At 37.1% G+C, this 11083-nt stretch overlaps 2 protein-coding genes across 2 annotated transcripts in view; both read right to left on the bottom strand.

Annotated features, from left to right (window-relative positions):
• Nucleotides 1–6385: 6385 nt before the first annotated feature.
• LOC125680103 (uncharacterized) lies at nt 6386–11010 on the bottom strand. Its single transcript, XM_048919543.2, has 3 exons — nt 9773–11010; nt 6631–9004; nt 6386–6462 (listed from the first exon to the last, which is right to left on the bottom strand). Exons 1-2 carry the CDS (start codon nt 10898–10900, stop codon nt 7316–7318), a joined length of 2817 nt encoding a protein of 938 aa, XP_048775500.2. The 5' UTR covers nt 10901–11010; the 3' UTR covers nt 6386–6462; nt 6631–7315.
• Nucleotides 11007–11083, bottom strand: part of LOC130051531 (uncharacterized) — a 52466-nt gene continuing 52389 nt past the window's right edge. Inside the window, exon 3 of the mRNA XM_056153508.1 lies at nt 11007–11018. Coding sequence (XP_056009483.1) covers nt 11007–11018 — 12 coding nt within the window. The remainder of the gene's footprint in view (nt 11019–11083) is intronic.

The raw sequence follows: 11083 nt of genomic DNA, 5'->3' as shown, positions 1-11083 counted from the left end.
TTAGTATTTACAGCTCACTGACGGAATTCTGTATGTGTTTTGATGTTAGTAGTTACAGCTTGCGGACGGAATTCTGTACATGTTTGATGTTAGTATTTACAGCTCATTGACGGAATTCTGTACGTGTTTTGATGTTAGTAGTTACAGCTTGCAGACGGAATTCTGTACGTGTTTTGATGTTAGTATTTACAGCTTGCGGACGGAATTCTGTATGTGTTTTGATGTTAGTATTTACAGCTTGCGGACGGAATTCTGTACGTGTTTTGATGTTAGTAGTTACAGCTTGCGGACGAATTCGTACGTGTTTTGATGTTAGTAGTTACAGCTTGCAGACTGAATTCTGTACGTGTTTTGATGTTAGTATTTACAGCTCACTGACGGAATTCTGTACGTGTTTTGATGTTAGTATTTACAGCTTGCGGACGGAATTCTGTACATGCTTTGCAATTCGTATTTACAGCTTGCCGACGGAATTCTGTACATGCTTTGCAATTCGTATTTACAGCTTGCGGACGGAATTCTGTACATGCTTTGCAATTCGTACTTACAGCTTGCGGACAGAATTTTGTACATGTTTTGCAATTCGTATTTACAGCTTGCGGACGGAATTCTGTACATGCTTTGAAATTCGTATTTACAGCTTGCGGACGGAATTCTGTACATGCTTTGCAATTCGTATTTACAGCTTGCGGACGGAATTCTGTACATGCTTTGGAATTCGTATTTACAGCTTGCCGACGGAATTCTGTACATGCTTTGAAATTCTTATTTACAGCTTGCGGACGGAATTCTGTACATGCTTTGCAATTCGTATTTACAGCTTGCGGACGGAATTCTGTACATGCTTTGCAATTCGTATTTACAGCTTGCGGACGGAATTCTGTACATGCTTTGCAATTCGTACTTACAGTTTGTGGACAGAATTTTGTACATGTTTTGCAATTCGTATTTACAGCTTGCCGACGGAATTCTGTACATGCTTTGAAATTCTTATTTACAGCTTGCGGACGGAATTCTGTACATGCTTTGCAATTCGTACTTACAGCTTGCGGACGGAATTTTGTACATGCTTTTGCTATTCGTATTTACAGCTTGCGGACGGAATTCTGTACATGCTTTTGCTATTCGTATTTACAGCTTGCGGACGGAATTCTGTACATCTCAAGCATGTCATCTACTACAGGTTTAATACAGTAAGTCTTAATTAGATCTAGATGAGTAAAGATCTCAAAGATCCAGATGTGGTAAAGATCTGAGAGATTCGGATGTGTAAATCTCTCAAAGATCCGAATGAGTAAAGAAAAGATCTGAATGTGTAAAGATCTGAGAGATCCTAATGTGTAAAGCTTTTAAAAATTCGGATGTGTAAAGATCTCAAAGACTCGGGTGTGAAAAGATTTCAAAAGTCATGACGGATAAAGATCTAAAAGATACGTATGTGAAAAGATCTAAAGGATCCAGATAATAAAGATTTCATGATTTGGATGGGGAAAGATTTTTGCGCAGGTCATCTATTTATGAGTGTTAGCCTTCCAGCACCCTCCAGCTTGGGGTTCAAATGCCGCACCCTAGCCCCTTACCGACTGGGTCCTGTAAAATCGGACAACAGATGAGGCATGAACAAGTAACATATTAGTGCAAACTGAAATTACGTCCCCACGAACCAGCAAAATTTTGCTTATCCACAAACATTGGCCCCCAGAATTCAAATTATTTCACAGTATTCTCTTTTTTGTGTCTTACAATAATTCCCATTCATCGTTCAAATTTTCTAGAGTTTTTCTGGAAATTTTGAGGAAATTTGATTGGAAATTCAGTGGACTATTTGAAATAGCTTACCTGCGCAAAAGGCTGAACTGAGCTTTTCTGAGCTTTTCTGATTTGTCCACTGTCTGCCATCATCATCATCATCATCATCATTAACTTTTCACTAATTAACTCTCAGAAATTGCTGGGTCACTTTCAACCAAACTTGGTACAAAGTATCCTTAAACGAAGGAAATCTAAGTTTGTGAAAATGAAGGGCTACAATTTGTTCAAAATGCAGACATGGGAATCGTAATAAATTGAATGTTCCCTTTCAAAAATCTTCTCTAGAAATACTGCCAATTTCAACCAAATAAGACACAAACGATCATAAGGTAAAGTATTTTCAAGCTTCCAAGCTTTTTAGCTCACCTGAACTGAAAGCTGAAGTGAGATATTCTGATCACCTTTCGTCCGTCCGTCCGTCTGTCTGTAAATTTTTTCAGATTGTCATCTTCTTTTCCAGAGCCACTGGACCAATTTCAATCACACTTAGTACAAATCATCCATGAGAGGGAATTAAAGTTTTTCGAATGAAGGGCAATGCACCCTTCAAAGGAAGATAATCACAAAAATGCTATAATAGCGTGAGGCCATTTAAAAATCTTCTCAAAAACCATTGGACCACGAAAGTTCAATGAACTGCGAACGATAGCATTGTTTCGGCGCTTACCTTTAGGTCAATTTTTAAAAGTTATATCACTTCTAAATGATTTTTATGTCAATATACATATTTACACGAACTTTCATCAAAGTTGATTTATTTGACAAAACAAAGAGAGATAACTCTATAATTTGGGTTAAAATAACATATTTCACAATAAGAGTCAATGGAAAACGGAAATATTTTAAAAACATCTCCCCTCCCACTGTGAAACACATATTCCTTTTTGCAGGTATTATGAATTGTCAGTTGGCAAATTTATACTAAAACCTTTGTGGTATCATGGGGCGGGGATATGTTTACAGACCAAAACACAGCAAAAATGTTCACTCTATGATTAATTGCAAATGAGGTTAAAGTGTATGAAATGAAGATTAACCTTTTTTTCAATAATATAAAGTAATTTGACAAATTAAATGGTTATTCATTGATATCAATATGGATTTTGAAATATAAAACATTTTAAAGCCCGGTCTCAAGGAACATATCTTTCTACCCCTAATCAAAAGGAGTTGAAATTAAGAGCAATTAATTAATTAACATTGGTATTAAAGTTAACAATCAATTAGTAGTGGATTTTAATTGCATTAAAAAAATATCATTGGCAAAATTGCAAAGCTTTTTAAAATATGCGAGTTGAAAAAGTAGGCAGGAATCCAGAGTTCTTTACACGAAAGCTTCCAGATATAGTGCAGATTCAATTTTGCTCTAATCATGTCCCCCGAGGTGGGGCCACAATAGGGGATCATAATTTTACATGCAAGGACATTGTATATAGCGGAGATCTTTGAAAATCTTTTTCTAAAAAAAAAACCACTGGGCAAGAAAAATCAAATTTTCATGAAAGCTTCCTGATATAGAGTAGATCCAGGTTTGTGCAATTCATGGTCCCCAGGGGTAGGGTGGGGCCACAATAGGGGATCAAAGTGTTTTAAGCTGATATATAGGAGAAACCTTTAGAAATATCTCTTGAACTATTCAAACTACGGCTTTCATATATTCTATATCTATGATTTGCGGAAAGATATTTTATGTGATGCAATGATGTGTGATCTGTGACCCTGACCTGGAAGTTTGACTTAATTTTATTAAAAATCTGACCTATATAATATATCTTGAACTATTTCAGGTACATCCTTCATATCTTGTATATATATATTTCTTATGGCAAGACCTTTCATTTCATATCATGACTTTTGACCTTAAACTTGCAGTTTGACCCACTTTTAAGAAATCATAACCTATTAGATATATCTATAACTATTTCAGGTGAGGGTTTCATATTTTGTATATAGATTCTTTATGGCAAGACCATGTACACAATGGTGTTTATTCTTTTCCTCATGGAGTTTGCCCTACTTAATAAACCCCTGACTTTTTCAATTTCTCTTAAGGTAGAGCTCTCACATTTTGAATATAGGTTCTTTGTAGCAAGACATTATTTCGTGAAGTTTGACCTTGTGACCTTGATATTAGAGTTGGACCTACTTTTTAGATATCACATATTCATTATCTCCCAAAGTATTCAAGTTAGATCTTTTATATTTTGTATATAATATTTTTATGGCAAGACCTTTTTTCTTATGTTATGACCTTTATCTTGTAACCTTGAAATTTGACCTTCCTTTAAAAATACATAACCTGTTAAATATCTTCAGAACTATTCAAGGTAGGGCTTGTATATTTTGTGTATAGATTTCTTATGATGATATTGATTGATTGTATCTTGTTTAACGTCTCTCACGAGAATTTTTCACTCATATGGAGACGTCACCAAGACCGGTTAAGGGCTTCAGATTTAGGCCTTTGCTCGGTGCTTTCGGCCATTGAGCAGTGAGGATTCTTTAGCGTGCCACACCTACTGTGACACGGGATATCCGTTTTAAAGGTCATTTCCGAGGACCCGTGGCATTCACACCTGATGCCGAGCGTTTGGCGACGGAACAGTCACTACTTGTTTAACGACTGAGGTCTGTCGCGGCAGGCATTCCAACCCCGGCCTTCCGCATGTGGGGCAAACGCTCTAACCTCTAGGCCACCGCGGCGGTCTTGACCTTGTGATACAATTCTTTTCCATATTGTGACCTTGACCTATTTTTTTTCAAAACCCTAAGCTAATCAATATCTCCTGAACTATTTAAGGAAAACCTTTTACATTTTGTATATAGATTCTTTATAGCAAGGCCTTGATAAATTTCAGTGTTTGACCCTGTGATCTTGACCTGGACATTTTGACCTATTTTTGATATTAAAAAAAATTACCTATTCAATATCTCCTGATCTATTTAAGATGAAACTTTCATATTCTATAAGTAGATTTCTTATGGTATTTCATGAAAGGTGAAGATAACGAACAGTGTTCAATCTCATAACTCCTATAAGCAATACAAAATAGAGCGTTTGGCAAACACGGACCCCTGGATATACCAGAGGTGGAATCAGGTGCCTAGGAGGTAAACGGAGTTATCCGTATTCAAAATCATCAAAATAGGGATGTCTCTGCAGATACTTTACTCTTTTATGCTTATACTTTTATCTTTTTATGACTAGGGAAATAAAAAATAAAACATTATTCATTAAAAAAAACCTTTTAAGGGTATTCAAATGGTCTCCCTTCCCAAGATCAGTATTACTAATAATACAAACGCTATTCAAAAAGTTTCTGCTACTAGGTAGAATGGAATATTTGAATGTGTAAAAGAGAGAGTTGATGAATTTGGATTGAAAGTGGGTAGTAAAAACTCGATTGCTTTAAGGTGATGCATGACATTTTGAACAAGATGCCAGAGGGAATCAAACAGAACAAGGCCAGGACAATCTTAAAGCAATTAGTGAGACCTGGAGGTGCTGGAAGGCTAACATTCCTAAAGCACTTAGTGAGACCTGGAGGTGCTGGAAGGCTAACATTCCTACAGCACTTAGTGAAACCTGAAGGTGCTGGAAGGCTAACATTCCTACAGCCCTTGGTGATACCTGGAGGTGCTGGAAGGCTAACATTCCTAAAGCACTTAGTGAGACCTGGAGGTGCTGGAAGGCTAACATTCCTACAGCACTTAGTGAAACCTGGAGGTGCTGGAAGGCTAACATTCCTACAGCACTTAGTGAAACCTGGAGGTGCTAGAAGGCTAACATTCCTAAAGCATTTAGTGAGACCTGGAGGTGCTGGAAGGCTAACATTGCTACAGCACTTAGTGAGACCTAGAGGTGCTGGAAGGCTAACATTCCTACAGCACTTAGTGCAATCTGAAGGTGCTGGAAGGCTAACATTGAGTGAACCAATACCACACATTACAATAGAGAGGGGACAGACTGGGCGACAGTAAGTAGTACAATACTAGTATTCCAAAAGATGGCGAGGGTTTTAATAAATAATAACAAGGGCAGCCACTGCCAGTAAGTATACCGAACAGAGAAAGAAAGGTGGTCGGTATTTCACGTTACATTTATAGATAGTACTCTAGGAAGAGGGGATACTGCATATAAACCAACCTCCGTATAGATGAGGGTGCATGGAAGGTAAACCAAGCTAACACCCAAATAAAGGGGGTGTTCTACCCTGCAGAGAATTTATAAAAATGAAACTGCAAGTTTACCTAACTCATTGTATCAGAGATGGGATATCTTAAAAAGGTCACATTAAATAGGACAACAACGAAGTAACCTCTCCCCTACCACAAATATATAAGGATCTAACAATCATTTGGAATAGAATGGTTTTGAAGTTTTGTTGAATATGGCGTTAAACTAGTGCTTCGATTCCCTAGTTTTCTTATCCCGTCGCCAAATTGGTAGAATTTGTGTCTTCGTCTACCAGTTCTCTCTCAAAATTTACTCTGTTTTAAGAGTCAATGTTCTAAGACATACGTGTTTATTATTCTACGTATGCTTCCCATTCTCTATGATGAATATGGAGGTGAAAAGAATATGTCATTTAATTGAAGGTGAACAAAACAGTCTGCAAAAAGAACTTGGGTCGTTGATCACGTCTCCATCTGAAAGCAGAGAAGGTAATCTGAAGGTCAGTGGATTGTAAGAAGTGTAAATTATCTGAAGATGTTTGACGATAGCTAGAAAGTGTCGGTAATTTAAGGAAGATGATTATCAGTAAGCCTCAGACATGATGTATAAATATTCATCTTAAATCAATGATTGATAACTACGTTTCATTGTGACAGGATGGTCCATATATCACGGCTGACAACGTCCACTGACTTGCGAGTCGCCGATTTTCCCCAATCACACCCCCACTGTCCTACAAACACAAAACCAAGCTGCTGATCCTGGCTCTGGAGAGACACAAAGTTAATAATTATATCGTCAGACTATAAGAATATATACTTCAGAATTTCAATTAACACTCACGTTCACACTTGATTCTATAGAAGTGTTCTATGGTTTAATGTGACCCATGTTTGCCATGTTAAAGCAATAGATATGTTATATACTGCATGAAACAATCAGTTGTCGTTTGTTTTAGTGTAAAGAGTCGATTGAACCAATTACAGAGAAAGGAATTAGGACTGATGGAAAAGGCGTATGGCAATCCTTACGAAGCCACAACATTGCTGATTACATGACGGACAAAACAATGTGGCCAGTACAGATAGGTCACGGTCAGTAATCTATAATGTTAAAAAAAAACTTGGCATACAGTATTGGGCATAAGAGTTTATGTAATTGTGCGATAGAACAGATATCCATGAGCAATGCATTTTTGAAAAGGAGATAGAGACTTGCTAGGAAAAAATAAGCCATGATACAAGTTTGTTCATTACAGCTTATATTTCACAGTCTGTATTGATGTGACTGTTAAATGATTATTCTTAGGACATGAATCATACAAACTCAAACGGAATCATCCGAGGCCTGTAATTTCCCAGCAGTTTCATCTATTGGTAAATCCATGCCTGTTTCATTGGGTTTTGTTGGAGATCTTTTCCTTTCTTCCATAGGAATTGTATAGAAATTTGCTTTTGGTGGACTTGGCATGTTATTTTCTTTCCGCAAGCGCTTGATCGTTTTTGAACAGCAAAAACTAAAGAAAATAAAACATCCTTGGAGACAAACTAAGATGGTTGATAAGTAGGATAGAACAGTCCATCTGACAAAGGCATCAATGATCTGAACTATCCACACGAGTCCTGTAATGGAGAATAATTTTGCAAATGTCTTCGCGTCCCTCATTTTATCTTTTCGTATTCTACCTGATGCTGAAATCCCTCTAATGGTTTTAAAGAAAAAGAAACAATTGCAGCAACATGTAACAATGAGAGGAATAGTGAATGATATGATATTTGAAATTATATTTTCTGCAAAACATATGTGTTGTCCATAGCCAAGCGTTTTAGTAACCCCGAACATCACTGAAACGTTTATTCCAACAATAGCTAGCGGTAAAAGGTATGAGAACACGATATATCGATAGAACGTATTGGCTGTAAAGTTTATTCCTGATCGCACGATCTTCCGAGAATTAAAGACTCTAAACATGTGAAAACAACAGACCAACAGACAGCAACACGTACACAACCAGAAATAGTGGAGTAGAATTCCAACGACTTTACATACAATGTGGTCGTCAGTGTTGTCCGAAAAGATAAACAAGAGCTGCGCACAAAACAAAGAAAACACCAAGTTCATCAAATTCAATCCAGGGATAGTGCGCAATTCTTTTAATAAACAGTACGTTATGAAAGTCAAAACTAGACAAATCAAACTTATTCCTGTACAAGTCAAAGTGACTATCCGAAGAGGTAAATTGCCTGTAGATGAGGAAGCCTTTATCTGTCGAATATCATCATGACAAATGTGTATATTTTCCTTTAAAGAATTTACAAAATGACCTATCTTAAAACGCTGGTTGGATTCCTTCCAAACCAATTCAAGAGCTTTATAATCAATTATGAAATCGCTTTTCTTGTAGACATTTTGTTTACAAAAAAGCAAGGAGCTAACGTGGTTGTTTGTTACAGGTGTTTGGAGGAACGAGTTATTTAGAGAACGGAAATAGTCAGCGTATGGGGAGGTGGGGTGTTCCCATTCTCCTATAATGAACGGTGGTGTGTGCTGTGTACCGATAATACTTATACTTGTTGAAGTTATGGAATGTATATTGCCTGCAAAGGTTACGGCATGCTCGCTAATAAAACGCTGAAATCTCGACGGAAAAGCATACAAAGCATCCTCGACTGAGGAACGGTTGAACATCCCAATGGCTTGTACTTTAACGTAAATTACAGCTTTGAAATACAAGTCCCCATACCACTGTTCCAAATCTGCAGATTTTACTAAGGGAAGGACAAAGAATTCCATAATTCTGTTCGAAAATATTTGATCGAGTAGGCTTTGTATATGGAATGTATCGTTGAGCATCGTGGTAAGATGACTAATAAGAATGATTTTTGTTGATGTAACATTAACATCCACTTCAAAGTTAAGTGTGTATGTTGTAGTCGCCGCCATTTGGAAGATTAACACGCATTTGTCACTGGTAGGCATCCGGCCGGGATAGCAGGACTCATCACTGTCGTCAACCTGAAAGTTAAAACCGTATTCCATATTATGTTATATTCACTATCTGTAAGTTCAATGACATTTTTGAATTACCTGTATGGGAAAACATTGAAAAACCAAATCTCTGTCATTGGAGTAACATCTTTTAATATTGACTGGTTTTTCGAAACGTGAGTGACCAATTCCACAAAGAGCGAAGATCGCACATCAAAACCATTGAAATATCATCTTTCTAATAAAGCCAAAATTGTTTATAGTCATGTGATAAAAGTTTGTGTACTTACTTAAGATTTAGCACTACTTGTAGTTGAATGCAAGGCGCGTGGAAATATTTTACAATCATTGCCACACATTTTTGTGAAAAAGACAAGATTTTCTTTATACTACATGTAATACAATAAATACTTATAGGTTATAGACTTTGTATGGGAAAATATGACGACCGAGTTTTTTTGGCGCGTACACGGACCGAGCTTGCGACAAAAAACGAGGTCGTCATATTTTCCCATACAAAGTCTATAACCTTTTTATTATATACTTTCAATTTCATTTAGAAACTAACAATAATTTATTTTTATCAATTTCTTTATTGGTTTAACTGAGTAAAAGATGAAAAACACGAAAAAATTGAAAATTAACGACGTAGTAATTTGCTTGTGTATTGATTGTGACGTAATGTTTGCGGGCCGGAATGTTTCCGGGCATATATCGTGTGATATATGCTCGCAAGCTTTTAAAAAAAAAAGAGGAGATGAAATTGAAAGTATATAATAAGATATAATTACTGACCTTTTCATTTACATCAGGTCGAGTTGCAGCTCCATGAAATCTGAATAAATTGATAAGCCGTGGACGATAAATGCGGAATGATCCCGGTTTGGACTGAGATAAATTTTGGCGGGTTTTTGGGAGAAAACAATCTAGAGCAGAAGGTTCGTTGCACGCCTCACAAAACCTATTCTTATATCGGGTCTCAGATGTTAAGTTGTATGTAATGCTAGCATTTGGAAATAGTAAGCATGCTTCGCGGTAAAATGGATCATAATTAAGGCTTGAGTTATCACAGGTATCAACCGCAGGGTCTTCTGTAATTGGATCTCGTGGATTGCAGTGTTGGCAAAAGTCGTTGTTGACATATTTAGTATAGTGTGATTTTTCGCATGCCCATTGTATGTCATTGTCAAGCTCATGAAGATTGAAGGTGGCATTACATTGAGAATGTCCCAAAGAAGATGCTTCGGGACATTGAAATGACTTCTCAGTGTTAAAATATAAATCACAAAGGCTTTGTGAAAGTGCGCATGATATTGTTTCAGTTAGACTTGTAGAGTAATGAAGATTCATCTCTTTTGAGCACCGCAGCCGCATTGTCCAAACGGTGTACGTAGACAAAATCTCCAGACCATTCTTTATCATTTTAAAGTTGTTGTTGCAGAGGAAGCAGTAAATATTTCTGTACGATAATGATCCAGCAGAAACTACAGGGAACATATGAAATCGACCGACGTTATTTTCGCACATATGTCTAATGGCTCCATAGTAAACAGAACCATCATACCTACTGTCTGTTCTGTGACAGCCATTGACGACTGTCATCATCATAGGCCGTGCAATATTAATACGATCTTCAATGCAAGTGATAGGCCACGATAAAGCAGTGTCCAAACAACATTTCCAAGGTTCTCTCATCATGCACAGGGGGTCACACTTACAATCATCATCGGTTTGGTTTCTAGCAAGGGGCGGTAAAAATGTCTTGTCGCATATCGGCTCTCGCAAGAGGGATAAACGTTTCATCAGTAAATATGTGATGTTGATTTGTTGGTTCTTCGCTGTTAGCATTCCTGGAATGTAATCTTCGACAGGAGCAGCTTTTTCTGTATGTACAGATACATCATCAAACAAAGATTCGTCCATTAGAATAATATTATGGAAGCCATACACGTACTCCTCTGAGCCATATATTTTTTCCGATATCCTTAGCTTTGCGTCATTGAATATATACTGGTTGTAATTCGTGTCGTTACGAATTTCTCTTTTATTGCAAAGAAAGCAGAACACGTTTTTGTATGGATGGGTCATTTCAACAATCGGATTTTC

Source organism: Ostrea edulis, chromosome 2, assembly GCF_947568905.1.
Source record: "Ostrea edulis chromosome 2, xbOstEdul1.1, whole genome shotgun sequence".
NCBI lineage: Eukaryota > Metazoa > Mollusca > Bivalvia > Ostreida > Ostreidae > Ostrea > Ostrea edulis.
The sequence above is the reverse complement of the archived record's forward strand: the minus strand, read 5'-3'. Positions and strand labels throughout refer to the sequence as shown.